The sequence below is a fragment of the Lithobates pipiens genome, unplaced genomic scaffold, assembly GCF_037356315.1.
Source record: "Lithobates pipiens isolate NorthernLeopardFrog02 unplaced genomic scaffold, aLitPip1_a1.2 Scaffold_1, whole genome shotgun sequence".
Lineage (NCBI taxonomy): Eukaryota > Metazoa > Chordata > Amphibia > Anura > Ranidae > Lithobates > Lithobates pipiens.
The window spans coordinates 250,985,363-251,004,575 of NW_027507685.1; the positions used below are offsets into that span (position 1 = coordinate 250,985,363).

The 19,213-nt window shown below is 42.5% G+C and overlaps 1 protein-coding gene across 6 annotated transcripts in view; it reads right to left on the bottom strand.

Annotated features, from left to right (window-relative positions):
• Positions 1-3,762: 3,762 nt before the first annotated feature.
• Positions 3,763-19,213, bottom strand: part of PCDH19 (protocadherin 19) — a 250,332-nt gene continuing 234,881 nt past the window's right edge. For all 6 annotated transcript variants that reach the window (XM_077484961.1, XM_077484942.1, XM_077484934.1 and 3 more), the window contains one exon: positions 3,763-5,139. In XM_077484961.1, coding sequence (XP_077341087.1) covers positions 4,553-5,139 — 587 coding nt within the window. In that variant the 3' untranslated portion in view covers positions 3,763-4,552. The remainder of the gene's footprint in view (positions 5,140-19,213) is intronic.

Sequence of the window (19,213 nt, forward strand, 5' to 3'; positions counted from 1 at the left end):
AAATTTCCAAGTTAACAATATGTTTTGCCAGTTCCTCTACTATTGCAATGGTCAGAAAGCCGCTTGTCTTTTTGTATCACACACATTATTTATACAGCTTGGCGGAGGTGATTCATAGACTATTTACAGTAACACACATCAAAGAAATTTCTAGTGATGTTCTTTCAGATAGAACAGAAGGTGAGTTACATCTGAGGTTATGATGCCATTGACTGTGCGCATGTCCTCAGTAGGCCTTGCTGCAAAAAGACTAAGGAAAAAAACAAGCTTAAGAAAATAAACCACAACTTAAGAAAAATGGAGTACGGGAATTAAATTAACATTTTAAAACTGGAAGTTCAACTTTTTTAAAATATTTTAAATAGAGTGAAGATTGAGACATCTTGTTAGGTTTCCATTGCTGAAGTCCAGAATATGTATATCAAAGGCACTGAATCTGAATTTTTGATAGGTCATGGTCAAAGTAAGTCATATGGTATATGGAAGCTCTGGTGAGGCCTCTCTTAACAAAAATATGGTGTCCCTTATCTAGGGGACCCAAAGTTTAGGATCCAAAAGTCTATCCAGAGCACCAGACCAAAGATTTAAGATCAGGGTTTTCTCAACCAGGGTTCTGTGGAACAATAGGGTTCCTCCAGAGGTTCCTTGAGCAATGTCTGCCTCTCCGATATGTTCCACTGACACCATTAATCTTTTTAACTATCTGTAAGGGAGTAATTCTTCCCAATAACCACAAATGTAAGGAGAATTCTTCCCACTGACTATCACACTCGTGTACAATGAGTTGTAGATATAGTCTTTTTTTTTTTTTTTCAGGAGTTCCTTCCGTTGCTGAAGTCCAGAAAATATATATATATAAAGCCCGAAATTTGAATTTTTGTTAGGTTATGGTCAAAGTAAGTCAAGTGAGTTCATATGAGGTGCAGTATATCTGGTGAGGCTGCTCTCAACAAAAATAGGGTGTCCATTATCTAGGAGACCCAAAGTTTAAGATCCAAAAGTCTATCCAGAGTACCAGACCAAAGATCTAAGGTCAGGGGTTCTTAACTGGTTCAGTGGAACCCTAGGGTTCCTCCAGAGGTTGCTAGGGGTTCCTTGAGCAATGAGCCATTTCTGCCTCTTAGATAAGTTCCCACTGACACCATTGATCTTTTTAGCTATCTGTAAGGAGGTAATTTTTTCCAATGACCACACGTGTAAGGACCATTCTTCCCAGTGACCTTCACAGTAGTTCCTTGAGACCGGAAAGTTAATTCAAGGGTTCCTCGGTGTTGAAAAGTTTGGGAAAGGCTGTCTAACATCCTTTAATATTAATGTTTGCTCATTAAGAGAAATACAGCACAAGAGAACACAGCACTGCCAACACTTTTCAAGGGTTCAGATATCCCTCCTTCGTCAGGGCCTTTGATATGCAACCTGCTAATACTGCCAACACTGTTCTTTACCTGCATACCTGTACCAAAAGCATCCTACTGAGCCCAGCCACACCATTCATAAGCCCTGATCAAGGGGGAGTGTCTGAACCCTCGAAACATGGGTTAGAAAATCTATCTGTTTTATGGCGGTGTGTCTCCCCTATGAGGTTCTAATCCTAATCCAATTTATTGAATATTAAAGTAAAAAGAAGATTGGTTGAAACATTTTTAAACAGCAGGCACCTGTTGGAAGTGAACATATCTTGATGTTAAAATTAATGTTGATGGTAGCATCGCGTTTTCAATGTTTTAACTCTTTTTTTAAGTTTTAGATTAACGAAGGGATCTAAATAAATAAATCCTGTATAATAAATAAAATGATAAAACAAAATAAAATAGTAAAACAAAATAAAATAGCATCAAATAAAATAAAATGCAATAAAATAAATTCAGCTATAACAAATTAAAATAAGATAACATAAAATAAAACAACAACACTTCTGTTGGGTTTTATTGTTATCTGGGCCTTACATTTTTTTCAAGACAAAAAATGAGGGAAAAAATTAAGTTTAATGCTAAAAGGATGATGGAGGTTCTAGCCTTACTAAAGACATTTTGTTTTCTTTTCATGTTACTGTTGAAACTTTACTCTCACTTCCAATATGGTGAAAGCATAACCAGGACAGGTACTGGGTAGAACATTTAATGGCATCCCAGTCTTAGTCCGTAGGGTTCAATATTGAGTTGGCCCACACCCTTTGTAGCTATAACAGCTTCAATTCTTCTGGGAAGGCTTAGGAGTGTGTCTATGGGAATGTTTGACCATTCTTCCAGAAGCGAATTGGTGAGGTCAGGCACTGATGTTGGACAAGAAGGCCTGGCTCGCAGTCTCCACTCTAAATCATCCAAAAGGTGTTCTATTGGGTTGCGGTGCAGGCCAGTCAATTCCCTCCACCCCAAACTCGCTCATCCATGTCTTTATGGACCTTGCTTTGTGCACCGCTGCTCAGTCATGTTGGAACAGGAAAGGGCCAACCCCAAACTGTTCCCACATGAAATGGTCCAAAATGTCTTGGTATGCTGACACCTTCAGAGTTCCCTTGAGTGCAACTAAGGGGCAAATCCCAATCCCTGAAAAACAAATCCTACACCATAATCCCCCCTCCTCCAAATGTTTTAGACCAGTGCACAAAGCAAGGTCCATAAAGATATGGGTGAGTAAGTTTGGGGTGGAGGAACTTGACTGGCCTGCACAGAGTCCTGACCTCAACCCGATATAACATCTTTGGGATGAAGGAGACTGAAAGCCAGGCCTTCTCAATCCCCATCAGTGCCTGACCTCACCAATGTGCTTCTGGAGGAATGGTCAAACCTTCCCATAGACACACTCCTAAACCTTGTGGACAGCCTTCCCAGAAGAGTTGAAGCTGTTATATCTGCAAAGGGCGGAGCCAACTCAATATTTAACCCTATGGACTAAAGATGGATACACGCTATACAATTTTCTTTAGATTTTTTCCTTTAGATTTACCAAAACCATATGATACGAGGTCAAACCTAAACACTTTCAATTTGTATGCAATCAGGCAGGCCCTTGCACTACATAGTTAAAGGTAAATCTGAAGGAAATCTAATATTGTGTGTATCCAGCCTAAGACTGGGATGCCATTAAGGTTAATATAAGGCAGGTGTCCCGATACTTTTGGTAATATAGTGTACTTTAACCATTAATTTGCATTTTTTCAGATTTTGTGTTTACATGTGAAGTTTCCTCTTGTGATAGTTCATCTGGAAGCATGGGTCATTTTGAAATTAAAAACTTTTTTTTATTTTTTCACCTTTTTTCACTTTCTGTCAGTGAATTTTTTATAACATTTGTCTTCAACATTTTCTTTTTAAGACTATTTTACAAACAGAATATTATGTAAACTTTTTTTCTATAATTTACAATAGTCAAAAACATGTTCATACCATCAGGACATTGTAGATTTTTTTTTTTTTTTTTTTTTTTAGCTGAGCACTGGCAATAATTAGGAGCAAACATGACACACCTGGAAAAAAATGCATCTGCTTTAAAAAACAAAAATGAATAGATCTGGGGACATATGGAAAAGAAAATATTATGTATGGCCTTGGAATGGTAATTGAAAACTAATAATGTAGGCAAGTAACAAAAAGCATATGTGAATAAGAGTAGAGGATATAGAAAATCGTGTTCGCAAAAACACTCTTTTTTTGTTTTCAATAACAATTAAATAGGCAAAAAAAAAATACCCTAGCCTTGAACTCTTATGTGTGAACAATATGTAAAAAGTCTTTAAAAAAAAAAAAACAGGAGGCGTTTAGGTGAACAAAATAAAAATACAAATTATGTTTTTTTTAATGTTTCTTTCATTTTTACTTGAATGCCTTTTGCCATCACTCGACAAAATTTTAAATATCAAATACAGTCAGAGTACAGAGAGCATGTAACAGCAAAAGGACTTGTAATGCAGGGGTGTCCTCGAGAACTCAGCAACCTATCATGGATAAAATTGTCAAGGCTAGCATTAGTCCGTCTGCAGCTTACCTTTTCAAACTTAGGACGACTCACAAAGAATGGCGGATATTTTTTTTTTCATCTATGTTACAAAATCATTAGCGAGGGATTTTTTTTTTGTGGAATTGGAAGTGGCGGTGGATGTGTGGAAAGTAATTTTTTTTTTCTTAATTTTTTTTTTGTTCTGTACAAATAAGCTAATTTTATATTATAATTCTGATATATATGCTTATAAAAATATATAAATTCAAAATACTTAATACATACATAATACTTTTTACATTGATGGTCGTAACGGTTTCTCATGTTGAGCGCAACGGGATGAGAGGAGGGTCGGGGGGGGGGGGAAAGACAAGAGTGATGCAGGCTGCTTGCTTTAGACGGAACACCCCTGCCACATGTTGAATAGTTTTGGGATTGTCACATAACAATAGCCTTTATTTATAAACAATACATTTTGGAAGCTATAAATACAGCAATTTGTGAACCATTGGTAAGCCATTAAAAACGAACTGTAATTTTTAAGTCATTTTTTTTTTCCTTCAATGAATCGTTTTTTTTTTTTTGTTTTTTTTCGGTACAGTAGGGTTTTCGGTGTTTAGAGTACAATGTCCTTTAGTCTCTTTACACCCACTGAGTCCTTTTCTCGACATTCTTGCAATAATGGATTGATTTCATGCATTACGTTTTCACTGTCCGCCCCCCTGGGCTCCGCGTCCAAAGGCCGAGAAGGGCCGTTGCTTACGAACTGCTCCATTTCGCGGCTCCCGGCGCAGTGCATGATATTGTACGTCGCTGACGGCTTGGCCGGCGGTGGGCTCTTTAGGTGCAGGGGGGAAGTGATGGGGCTGACGGCCTCGCAGCCGTTTCCTGCTTCACGGACGGCACCGTTGACCTTAGGGCTGCAGATAGGCAGGTCCACTGTCCTTTTCCCTTTCAAGGTCGCCCTGTCGTCGGCGGGGTGCTCACTGCCGTCTTTGCCAAAAGTTGCAAAAGTTCTTTTTGTGTTGCAGTCCTCGAAGGATTCAGTGTCCACAGTGGTCGCTTCTATTGACAAGGCAATGACGTTCCTTCCGTGTTCGGGAGACTTGGTGCGGGCAGGGACGGGGACTCTGGGCATCCAGCACCTGTCGGAGTGACCCAGAATACGACATTCTTCCCTGCAGTGAAATCCTTCATTCTGATCTAAACGAAGAAGAAGGAAAAAAAAATATTTGAAATTAGTTTTAGATTTGGCATGCTGTATAATACACTATAATTACCATTAGACAAAAAGCCAGAGCATTGTATGCCCCATATTTACAGCCATAATTAGACACCATAATTTGTATCCTTATTATATTTGCCTAAATGTGTCCTATTATTATGTGCAAGGGAAAGCGATTCTGTTGAGGGAATACATATATTTGATATGCAGTCAAAAGCCATTGGCTGAGTTACCGAGTTTTGCATCTCTGGCAGCGATGACACAAGCAATGAGTCCAGCTACCAATCAAGCGGGCGCTTATTGAATTACGGGACGGAGGAAAATATTTGGATGATAAAGCGAGCCTGTCTTATGAATATGTACAGAAGCAGGACAAATGGCAATGATTTTGCTATGCAGACATAAATAAATACATTAATTGATTAAATAATAAATAAATAAAAATAACCGGGCTGTTTTTAGGGCTAAAAGTTTCAGTGAAGTTCGAAGAAGCAATAACCAAAATAATCAAATCACTTTCACCAATCCCTCTAAAGCAGGGGGGGTCTCGTTTTAAACAAAGAGCCAGTTTATTGTCCTTCAGACTTTAAGAGGGCCGGATTGTGGCCAGCGGGGGCCAGAAAATGTCACTGCATCAATGAGAATAAATATGGCCTCAGGGCTGGTGGTCAATAGGAGGAGGAGTAGTGCCTCTATTAGTAAGAGGAATATGTATCGATGGAAGAAATAGTGCTCCATTGTTGGTGTCAGTGGGAGGAATATTGCCCCAAGGCCAGATAACAGCTAGCAAAGGGCCACAACAGGCCCTCGGGCCGCAGTCTGGAGCCCCCTGCTCTAAAGCATGGTTGCTCAACCTGTGGCCCTCCAGCTGTTGCAAAACTACAAGTCCCATGAGGCATCGCAAGGCTGACAGTTACAAGCATGACTCCCAAAGGCAGAGGCATGATGGGAATTGTAGCTCCGCAACAGCTGAAAAGCCACGGGTTGAGCACCCATGCTCTAAAGCCAGGGTCGTCTTTAATATTGATTGGACCCTGGGCAAACATTTCCCTCCCAAATTCACTTATCAACTATTTGCGGACAGTGCAGGCTCAAGAGGCAGCTGCTTTGGGCCCCACAACAATGACTGTGCCCAGGGGCAGCTGTCCCTTTTGCTCTATGTTAAAGACAGCCCTGTCTAAAGCCTAACACTACCAATGTTTTTATTTTTTTGAATGAATGAATGAATGAAATACTTGTATAGCGCACAATGCGAACTGAATCGCCTCTAGGACATGGCAGCAAAAAAACATTGTCAGAACGTCTAGCTCCTCCTCATCTTACTAAAAATGTGTTTATTTCTGTGTCTCCATTGGATAGACTCATGACTACTTGTCATGACAGGAAGTAAGGAAACATTTCAAAACTGTAAAAAGATGGCAATGTAAACCCAATAGAGACTTTAACTCTTCCAATCTCTATTCAAAATAAAATACAATACTGGAATTCAGCTTGAAAGTGAACATGTGCAGGGCAAAGGTGTAAGGTTGAGTTAAAAAGTTGGAGATGGGGAGATGTCTGTATGAACTTTGACTGTCATCCTAGGTACCTACCAACATAATTTATAATGCAGCTATTGGCTGGGCAGGATCAACACACAGCATTAAGAGCTCAGAGGGTGTGGTGTCTTCCTACTTCTTGCCCTCAGAGGTCACCCCTTAACATAATTTGCTTTGTATCTATCGGTTGGACAGAACTCAGCATGTAGTATTGAGGGTCCATAGAACATGGCATCTTCCTACCTGCCCTAAGAGGTCCAAAAAAATGTAATCCATCAAATTAATTTGCACTGCATCTATTGGCTGGACAGGATCAATATACAGTATTACGGCCCTCAAAGATCAAAAAAAAAAAAAACGGTCACCCATCAATATAATTTTTAATGCGTTTATTGGTTGGACAAGATAAGCATGTAGTATTGAGAACTGTGCAAGCATGGTGTCCTCCTATGTATCCTCAGATGTCAAAACAGCAGGTCACCCACCAACATAATTTACAATGCAGCTATTGGCTGGACAGAATCTGCAGGAAGTATTGAGGGCTCAGAGAAAGAGGTGTCTTTCTACGTGCCCTCAGTGGTCTAAATAATAAGTCACTGTCCAACATAGTTTGCAATGCATCTGTTAGTTGGACAGGAGCAGCATGTAGGATTTGGAACTCAGAGGTCCAAATAACAGGTTACCCATCAACATATTTTGAAATGCAACTAATGGATCAACATCGTAGCTTTGAGGTCTCAGAGGGCATGGGGTCTTCCTACATGTCCTCAGAGGTCCAAATAACAAGTCACCCATCAACATAATTTGCAATGAATCTATTGGTTAGACAGGATCTCATCTATTGGTTAGACAGGATTGAGGACTCAAAGGTCCAAAAAAAAGGGCACCCATCAAAATAATTTGCAATACATCTATTGGTGGGACAGGATTAACATACAGTATTAAGGTCTCAGAGGGCATGGCATCTTCCTCAAAGGTCCAAGAAAACAGGTAACCCATGAATATAATTTTCAATGCGTCTATTGGTTAGACAGGATCTGCATGTAATGTTAGAAACTTAGATTGCATGATGTCCTCCTACGTGCCCTCAAAGAACCAAATAACAAGTCACCCATAATTTGCAATTTATCTATTACTTGGACAGGATCAGCAAATAGTTTGCGGGGCTCAGAGGACATGGTGCCTTTCTATGTGCCTTCAGAGGTCCGAAAAACAGGTCACCCGCAACATAATTTGCAATGTATCGGTTGGACAGGATCAGGACATAGCATTGAGGGCTTGGAAGGTGTAGCATCTTCCTAACTGCCCTCAAAGGACCAAATAACAAGTCACCCATAACGTGAAATGCATCTATTAGTAGTTTTGAGAGCCCAAAGGACATCATGTCTTCCTACGTGTCCTCAGGAGGTCCAAAATATGTCATCCATCAAAATAACTTACAATGCAACTACTTGCTGGACAGGATCAGCATGTAGTTTTGAAGGTCCAAATACCAGGTCACCCATCAACATAATTTGCAAAGAATCTATTGACTGAGCAGGATCAACATGTAGTATTCAGGGCTCAGAGAACATGGTGCCTTACTATGTGCCTTACGGGGTCCAAAAAAACAAGTCACCCTGCAACATAAATTACAATGTATTGGTTGGATCAGGACATAATATTGAGGGCTTGGAGGGTATGGAGCCTTCCACTTGCCCTCAAAGGTCCAAAAAACAATCCTTCCATCAACATAATTTGCAATGCATTTGGTTGGACAGGATTTGCACGCAGTACCGAGGGATGGAGATGCACTACATGCACTTTCGGAAATGGATGCTTTGATTTGCAAACTCAGGAGTTTGGAGTCTTCCAGGGCCCTCAAGAAAAGAATAGCAGAAACATACGGTATGTTTCCAGCACAGGTTGACTTTAAACACTTGCTTACTGGGCACTTAAACCCCTCTCCTGCCCAGACCAATTTTCAGCGCTGATGCACTTTGAATGACAATTGCGCGGGCATACACCACTGTACCCAAATGACATTTTTATAATTTTTTTCCCACAAATAGAGCTTTATTTTGGTGGTATTTAATTACAGCTGGGAGTTTTATTTTTTGCTAAACAAACAAAAAAAATGCAAAAAAAAAAAAAAAATCATGTTTAATAGTTTGTTATAAAATTTTGAAAACAGGTCATTTTTCTCCTTCATTGAAGTGCGCTGATGAGGCGGCACTGATAGGCTGCACTGGTGGGCACTGATAGGCATAGTTAAGATAGTTAAGGCGGCACTAATAGGCACAGATAAGGTGGCACCGATAGGCACAGATAAGGCAGTACTGATGGGCACAGATAAGCCGGCACTGATGGGCATAGATAAGATGGCACGGATGGGTGGCACGGATGGGTGGCACTAAGGGGCACTGATAGGTACTACTGATAGATGGGACTGATGGGCACTGATAGGTGGCACTGATAGGTGGCTCTGATAGGTGGCACTGCTGGGCACTGATATGTGGCACTGGGGTGCAGCACCGTTGTTGAGGCAGATTATGGGCACTGATGGGTGGCACTGTGGGCACTGCTGGGTGGCACTGTGGGCACTGCTGGGTGGCACTATGGGCACTGATGGGTGGCACTGATGGGGGGCACTTATTTATTAATGAGGTGGCACTGGCAGGGGGCAGGTGGGCACTGGCAGGGCTGGCCGTGATCAGGACTGATGTCCCGATCACGGCCGCCAGTGATCGGCTCAGCGCGAGGAGGAATAATAGCCGATTACCGGCTCCATTGTATCACATGATCAGCTGTCATTGGCTGACAGCTGATCATGTGGTAAGGGGTCGGGATCGACCCCTTTCTCGGATCCGTGATCAGACGAGTCTCATAGACTCGCCGATCACAGAGTGCGCAGGCCGCTCGGGCACGGGACAACGTCAATAGACGTCGTCCCGGCAAAGGAGGTCCGCGCTGTAGCCGTCATTTGGCTATAGCGTGGACCTCTAGTGGTTAAACAAATGAGAGCTCTGGTTACGATTGATAATGACACTTTTCAAATAAGAATGTTCTTTGCATCCTCATTGCTAAAACATAAAGATGTCTCCAAATAGCCGCCAACTACTCAGCTACTCAACTCATGGTAAGAGCCAATGAAAAACCTTACTATCGCTTAAAGGAGCAAGTTAAAGGAAAAGTCATCAAGTCATATTCCATATGTATCTATTCCTAATATTTACTGTTCATGTACAACTTTACAAAAAAAAAAAAAAAAAAAAGAAAATGAATAATCGACAAGCTAAAAGACCTCTCACGGTTAACCTGACCAGCCGGCCTGGTAACATCCATTGAGAACTCGCTGCACAAATTTTCACGGCATGCTCAATGTAGCCTATATACTCCAGGAAAAAGGTGTCATAACCCATAAAGCAAATCTAACTGGAATAACCTTTTTTCATATGTGTAGATTAAATTTTTGCCAGAGGAAGGTCTTTGATCCCCTTTACAGGCCTCGTCTCGATGACAGCGTTCTCGAAGATGAGATCAAAAGGTTAGAAATGTGGAAAGATAGACCACATACATCACATCCGTATGCTCCAGGAGGGATTATTTTGCTGCTTCTGAAAATGCGCAGCCCCCAGAATAATCACAAGCATTCTCCGGGACGTCAAAAGAATACATGCCTGCATAAAATTGAGGTTTTATTTGAAAGCCTTGCCCTGGTGATCTTTTTTGCTTCGCAAAAGTTTTCCCCAAAGGAAATTCTTCATAATCCATGAACTGCCCAGCAGGTGACGGGGATCAAAACTCATCGAGCGTATAAAATAAAGCAAGGATTCAACGTCAGGGTACGGGAAATGTTGTACAAGCGGGTTGATCAGATGACTTGGATGCAGTATTATAATAGGCAGCTTCAAGAGAAAACATGAGCAACAAATAGATAGAAAAAGGAAGAAATAAGAAAGATCTTATTTAAAGGGAATATAGAGGGTAGAGGTGAGTGAGCCTGGGCACACATGCCTGATAGATGGGACTGCATATGCCAACCAATTGCCAGGGCTTAGGGAAAGGCATTCAGGCTGCTGAAAATGCTATACAATGCCAATGCGGATTCTAATGCCGCGTACACACGAGCGGAATGTCTGACAGAAAGAGTCAGACGGAATCTTTTCATCGTATATTCCGATCATGTTTATGCCTCATCTGACTTTTTTTTCCGAAAATTCTGATGGACCTAGAAATAGAACATGTTCTAAATATTTCCGACATGGCTGAGGACTAACGTCTGAAATGCGTAGGCTGTTTTAGAGCTTTGTACATGAGTGCTGACCATCCCTTTCCTTATTCTACATCAGGGTTGACCCTTACATCAGGGTCCCCATGAGAGTTCCCCCCTACATCAGGGTTAAGCCTTACCTCAGAGCCCCCTTACATTAGGGTTTCCATTAGAGTCCACCTTTACATCCGGGTCCCCATCAGTTTCCCCCTACATCAGGGTTCACCCTTACATCAGAGCCACTTTATGTCAGGGTCCCTATCACAGTCCTTTCTCACAGTACATCAGGGTCTTCATCAGAGTCCCCCCTTACATTAGAATCCCCCTTACATCAGGGTTCCCATAAAAGGCTCACCCTTACATCAGATTTCCCCTTTACATAAGAGTCGCTATCGGTCCTTCATTACGTCAGGGTCTCCATCAGAGTCCCCCCTTACATCAGGGTCCCCTGAAGATTCCACCCTTACATCAGAGTCCCCATCAGAGTCCTCCCTTACATCTGGGTCCCCATCAAAGTCCCCCTTACAACAGAGTTACCATTAAAGTCCCCCCTTACATTAGGGTCCCCATCAGAGTCCACCCTTAAATCAGGGTCCCAATCAGAGTTCTCCTCCTTATCAGGGTTCACCCTTACATTGGGGTCCACATCAAGGCTCACCCTTACTACAGGGTTCCCATCAAAGTCCCACCTTACATCAGGGTCCCCATCAGAGTGCCCTTTACAATAGAGTCCCCATAAAAGTCCCCCTGTTAATACAGGGTCCCCATCGAAGCCCTCCCTTACTACAAGGTCCCCATAAAAGTCACACCTTACATCAGGGTCCCCATCAGATCCCCCCCTTACATCAGGGTCCCCATCAGACTACCCTTTACATCAGAGTCCCCATCAAAGTCCCCCATTACTACAGGGTCCCCATCGAAGCCTTAGCTTTACTACAGGGTCCCCATCAAAGTCACACCTTACATCAGGGTCCCCATCAGAGCCCCCCTTACATCAGGGTCCCCATCAGAGTGCCCCTTCCATCAGAGTCCCCATCAAAGTCCCCTGTTACTACAGGGTCCCCATCACAGTTCCTCCTCACATCAGGGTCCCCATCAGAGTGCCCTTTCCATCAGAGTCCCCATCAAAGTCCCCCGTTACTACAGGGTCCCCATCACAGTCCCTCCTTACATCATGGTCCCTATCAGGGTTCCCCTCTTCATTAGGTTTGACCCTTACATCATGGTGCCCACCAGAGTCACCTCTTACATTAAAACCAGAGACCAAAGGTAGCCTTTGTTGACTTTAATCCTCAATCAGTGTACATCAAGGATATGCCACTGACTCCAGCTACGGGCCAAATAAAATCTTGGAGCAGGCTGGATGTGATCCGCGGGCCATAATTTGGAGTCCCCAAAGCCTTAAAGGCTTTAAACAATGTACATGGACCTAACAATCGATGGATATTTGGTGGGCCTAAACACCATCCGCCAGCAGCTGATTCACGCTGATCACATTCACATACACACAACTAAAAGAATGACAGCTTCTCTTTAACGCACATCCCTTCTCGTAACAATGCAATTGCGTGCTGTAGACTGCAGACGAGACTGTATCATCAAAAAAAAAAAAATCTTTAATCAAAAATTGTAACAAGTAAAAAAAAAAGAAAAAAGTCCAGCAAGCACAATTTTCCCATTAATATGAATTTTCCAGTCGACATAAAATATTGCTTTCAGAATGAAATGCTTCCTTTTTTTTTTTTTTTATTCTTATTTAAGCAATGAGACTATCTCTGTATAATTTGCATTTCAGTGAAGTGCACAGAAGCTTCTTTTTTTTTTTCACATTACGCTCTGCCCGATAAGGATCTTTTTGAAGGATTGTGAAGCTATATATTTGTGTGTTTAACCTGGGCCTTGCTAAATCCGCTCCGCCGTTCTAGCCACACATCAGGCAAAACTCATAAAAATTCACAGCACAATCTCCACTGCACCAAAAAAAAAAAAAAAATACAAGCGCCTTAGACTCGCAGGAAAACGGCGAGGTAGGGGGAAAAAAAAAGCACTTTGGAGTGAAAGCTAAGATACTCATCACTTTTAAATCTGTACCTTCAACGTCTGATCTGCTACTGTGATAAAGTAGCTAGCTCTCTGACACAGCCGTCAAACATAAGCAAAAAAATAAAATAAAAATATGAAGCTTTGTAACCGTCTGTTAGTGTGTTGTAAGCATGCAAAGGTCTGCTGACCCGCGTCTTGGTCTGCAGCGCCTGATAGGGGAATCTGCTGCATTTACACAATTTCTCGGCTTATTGGGGGGATATATATATATATATATATATATATATATATATATATATATTGCACAGATAAGATGAGGCTCAGAAGCATTACTGTCTGCCTTTGGTTTATGTTTTATTTACAGCCTTCTGAACAGTGACCTGTCTTTGGTAGGAGGGAGGATGAAGATGCTTTGACGGCTCCTAATGGGAGTGCTGAAAGGAAACAAGGCAGGGTGACAAGGCTTTGGGGGGGGGGGGGGGGGGGTGGTTGGGGGCAAGAAGATTTAAAGCTGAATTCCAAGTGGATAAAAATGACACAGCTCTATAATCGTTAAGGAAAATGAAGCTGTTGATAGAGTACTGGGGGTACAGTGTTCGTCAGAACTACATAGGAAAAAAGATTTGGAGGTACTTAATACAGATGATTGCAAAATGAGCAAACTGTGACCAGGCGGTAGGAAAAAGAGAATAGATTTCTAGGATATATCACTAAGGGGCTCACCATCAGGTGGAAGGAGGGCCTGGTTCTTCTTTATAGATCTTTATATCATTAGAGGGATCACCAGAATGAGGGAGGTCCTGATTCTTCTTTATAGATCTTTATATCACTAGAGGGATCACCAGGAGGAAGGAGGTCCTGAAAGATCTACGTAGAGGAATCGGGACCTCTTTCCTCCTGGTTATCCCTCTGGTGATATAAAGATCTATATAGAGGAATCAGGACCTCCTTCCTCCTGTTGGTGATATAAAGATCTATATAGAGGAATCAGGACCTCCTTCCTCCTGGTAATCCCTCTAGTGATATAAAGATCTATGCAGAGGAATCAGGACCTCCTTCCTCCTGGTAATCCCTCTAGTGATATAGAGATCTATATAGAGGAATCTGAACCTCCTTCCTCCTCCTGGGATCACCAGGATGAAGGAGGTTCTGATTCTTCTTTACAGATCTTTATAGCACTAGAGGGATCACCAGGCGGAAGGAGGTCCTGATTACTCTATATTATTATTAAAGGTACTTATATCAATGTTTTTTTCTTATGACACTTTATGCAGCACTTTACATACAGTGGTGTGAAAAAGTGTTTGCCCCCTTCCTCATTTCCTGCTCCTTTGCATGTTTGTCACACTTAAGTGTTTCGGAACATCAAACCAATTTAAACAATAGTCAAGGACAACACAAGTAAACACAAAATGCAATTTGTAAATGAAGGTGTTTATTATTAAAGGTGAAAAAAAATCCAAACCATCATGGCCCTGTGTGAAAAAGTGATTGCCCCCTAAACCTAATAACTGGTTGGGCCACCCTTAGCAGCAACAACTGCAACCAAGCGTTTGCGATAACGTGCAATGAGGCTTTTACAGCGTCCTGGAGGAATTTTGGCCCACTCATCTTTGCAGAATTGTCCTAATTCAGTTACATTAGAGGGTTTTCGAGCATGAACGGCCTTTTTAAGGTCATACCACAACATCTCAATAGGATTCAGGTCAGGACTTTGGCTAGGCCACTCCAAAGTCTTCATTTTGTTTTTCTTCAGCCATTCGGTGGTGGACTCGCTGGTGTGTTTAGGATCATTGTCCTGCTGCAGAACCCAAGTTCGTTTCAGCTTGAGTACACGAACAGATGGTCGGACATTCTCCTTCAGGATCTCTTGGTAGACAGCAGAATTCATATGTTTGTCACACTTAAGTGTTTCGGAACATCAAACCAATTTAAACAATAGTCAAGGACAACACAAGTAAACACAAAATGCAATTTGTAAATGAAGGTGTTTATTATTAAAGGTGAAAAAAAATCCAAACCATCATGGCCCTGTGTGAAAAAGTGATTGCCCCCCTTGTTAAAACATACTATAACTGTGGTTGTCCACACCTGAGTTCAATTTCTCTAGCCACACCCAGGCCTGATTATTGCCACACCTGTTCACAATCAAGGCATCACTTAAATAGGAGCTGCTTGACACAGTAAGGTCCACCAGAAGATCCTTAAAAGCTACACATCATGCCGAGACCCAAAGAAATTCAGGAACAATTGAGAAAGAAAGTAATTGAGATCTATCAGTCTGGAAAGGGTTATAAAGCCATTTCCAAAGCTTTGGGAATCCAGCGAACCACAGTGAGAGCCATTATCCACAAATGGCGAAGACATGGAACAGTGGTGAACCTTCCCAGGAGTGGCCGGCCGCCCAAAATTACCCCAAGAGCGCAGCGACGACTCATCCAAGAGGTCACAAAAGACCCCACAACAACGTCCAAGGAACTGCAGGCCTCACTTGCCTCAGTTAAGGTCAGCGTTCATGCCTCCACCATCAGGAAAAGACTGGGCAAAAATGGCCTGCATGGCAGAGTTCCAAGGAGAAAACCACTGCTGAGCAAAAAGAACATCAAAGCTCGTCTCAATTTCTCCACAACACATCTTGATGATCCCCAAGACTTTTGGGACAACATTCTGTGGACCGATGAGACAAAAGTGGAACTCTTTGGAAGGTGTGTGTCCAAGTATATCTGGCGTAGAAGGAACACTGCATTTCATAAAAAGAACATTATACCAACAGTAAAATATGGTGGTGGTAGTGTGATGGTCTGGGGCTGTTTTGCTGCTTCAGGACCTGGAAGACTTGCCGTGATAAAAGGAACTATGAATTCTGCTGTCTACCAAGAGATCCTGAAGGAGAATGTCCGACCATCTGTTCGTGTACTCAAGCTGAAACGAACTTGGGTTCTGCAGCAGGACAATGATCCTAAACACACCAGCGAGTCCACCACCGAATGGCTGAAGAAAAACAAAATGAAGACTTTGGAGTGGCCTAGCCAAAGTCCTGACCTGAATCCTATTGAGATGTTGTGGTATGACCTTAAAAAGGCCGTTCATGCTCGAAAACCCTCTAATGTAACTGAATTAGGACAATTCTGCAAAGATGAGTGGGCCAAAATTCCTCCAGGACGCTGTAAAAGCCTCATTGCACGTTATCGCAAACGCTTGGTTGCAGTTGTTGCTGCTAAGGGTGGCCCAACCAGTTATTAGGTTTAGGGGGCAATCACTTTTTCACACAGGGCCATGATGGTTTGGATTTTTTTTCACCTTTAATAATAAACACCTTCATTTACAAATTGCATTTTGTGTTTACTTGTGTTGTCCTTGACTATTGTTTAAATTGGTTTGATGTTCCGAAACACTTAAGTGTGACAAACATGCAAAGGAACAGGAAATGAGGAAGGGGGCAAACACTTTTTCACACCACTGTATACATTGTTTATTCACATTAGTGCCTACCCTCAAGGAGCTTACAATCTAAGGTCCCTAACTCACATTCATATACTAGGGACAATTTAGACAGAAAGCAATTAACCTAACAGCATGTCTTTGAAGTGTGGGAGGAAACCAGAGTGCCTGGAGGAAGTCCATGCAAGGAGAGGGAGAACATGCAAGCTCCAGGCAGGTAGTGTTGTAATTGGGATTTGAACCAGTGACCCTTTTTACTGCTAGGCAACCCACTACACCACTGTGCCCCCCAATGTATAGATCTTTATATCACTAGAAGGATCACCAGGAGGGGGATGGAGGTCATGATTCCTCTATATAGATCTTTATAGCACTAGAGGGATCACCAGCAGGAGGATGGATCTTCATATCATTATTACTACATTTTGTATCCTATTTTGGAATAAATCTGTGTCTGGATGATCAACTGCTCATCTGGCGCTTCAATCTTAGACCTTCTAAAAAAATCTTAATGGCCATTCCCTGCAATAGAATAGGTATTGCATTCACCACTCCGGTGGCCCTTGTCTCCAGCCTTCCCTCCATTCCAACACTGCACCTTCCATTGAAACTCCCAAGAGAAGGGTGGGATGCCTGTATCCCCCGGCATGCCCTATGGTTCCACCTCCAGACCTCTTCGTCAGCCCAGGGCATTGCATGCTATTTTCCAGGGATCTGAGGTATTGACATTTTACTAGAGCTTTTATATGCACCATTTCCAACCATAAATCAATCAATCTGCTTGCAAGGAGTGATTTCTTATTTTTTCAGACACCTAACGCTATCTGAGGAAGTGGCCCTGGGGTGGGAGGCAAAGTTAAGCACGAGAGGCCGAAGGCTTCAGACACCAAATGACAAACTGGTCTACAGTGTGCAATTCATCTTACATCTCGTTACAGCTTAATTTACTTAACAATGTCGTGATCAGAAAAGCGGTCATTTGGGCACTTGTAATGTCAGAATAAAATATGGTAAAAGCAGGATTTCCCCTTTAGCCTCCGTACATGGCCAACACATGATATCATTTCTAACCACATCTCCCCGAATGAAAATATCTGCACACAGAGAGGAATAAATGAAAGATTAGAACAAGCTGTTAAGGGGCTCCATAATTCCTGGAAATACTGCGAAATACATTGTAACGGTTCCCCTGGGCTTGGGTGGATGAATCTCTGCACAATACAAAAAATATGCAGCAAAAATCAACACCATTTTCACGCTGTGGATAGAAATCCCATCTAATAGATAGCCTGATGATTGCATATTTATGCATTATCGGCATTGTTCAGAGGAGGCAGAGAGAAAAAAAGAAAAAACTCCAATTCAGAATGTCACCAACACGGATGATTTTATTCCTCTCCGACGAGTATGTGTAAGATTACAATTATACTTTTTTTTTATCCCTGAGATGTTTACCACCCGATCATAAACTATCCCACATTCTAGTGATGTGATCTGCAGCATTGCCAATGTTGTCCATTTGTAGCGTAGAACAATGGTTCTCAGTCTTCAAGGCCAGGTCCCAGTAAATTCTTCTAAAACTTTCCATACTTTAACAATATAAAATAGTTTATGCTCACCCGATAAAAATATAGGAATACAAAAGATGTGTTAAAATGCTGAAAGGGTTAAAGGGATTCTAAAGTGAATTTTTTTTTTTTAAATAACAAACATGTCATACTTACCTCCACTGTGCAGCTCGTTTTGCACAGAGTGGCCCCGAACCTGCTCTTCTGGGGTCCCTTGGCGGCTGTCTCTGCTTCCTCTCTCAGATGCTTCTCACGTTCATGTGAGCTCCCTCGCATTGTGAGAAGCATCTGCGGGCACGCTCCCGTGATACAGCCGGCGGCTATAGCCGCTCGCTGTATCACATGGCCCCGCCCCCCGGCGCTCCGCATCAGTGGATGTGATTAACAGCAGCGCGAGCCAATGGCTGCGCTGCTTTCCATCCATCCACTCCAGCCAATCAGCGGCCAGGCTGAACGGTGGAAAGGACGTCGGGGGATGAGTGCGGGACATTCGAGGGGTGAGGTAAGTAAAACGGGGGGGGCTGGGGGCGCCGACACTGTCAGATGTTTTTTCACCTTAATGCATAGAATGCATTAAGGTGAAAAAATATTTACCTTTACAACCCCTTTAAGCCCCTGTACACACGGTCGGAGATTTCGACAACCAAATCCGTCGGATTTTGTCCGTCGGATCTTGTCCGAAACTGTTGCATACACACGGTCGGACTAAGTTGTCGAAAAATCCGATCTTTCAGAAGGTGATGACATAATTTCCTTATGATGGGACTACGTTCAGGCTAGTAGCCAATAGCTTTGATGTAGGAATTTGATCTGAGCATGCGTGGCACTTGGTCCGATCAAAATTCTCTACACATGATCGCAGTATGTCCGATCGAACCAGTTGGTCGGAAAATATTTCCAACAAGTTGGAAAATTGGGTCCGACGGATATTCCGACAGAATCAGTCCAATGCATACCACACACAGTCGGATTATCTGACAACACGGTCCGATAGGACACATTCCGACGGATTCTCCGACCGTGTGTACAAGGGCTTAGATGCACTGTATGGGTGAGGGGGAAGGTCTGGAGGGGCTTAGGGGACTCTTCATAGTTTCATAGTTAGTAAGGTTGAATAAAGACATCAGTCCATCCAGTTCAACCTGAGTGAGTGTCTACAATTGCCCCTATCCCTGTACATTGCACACTCACATCGGTCCCTACCCTCAAG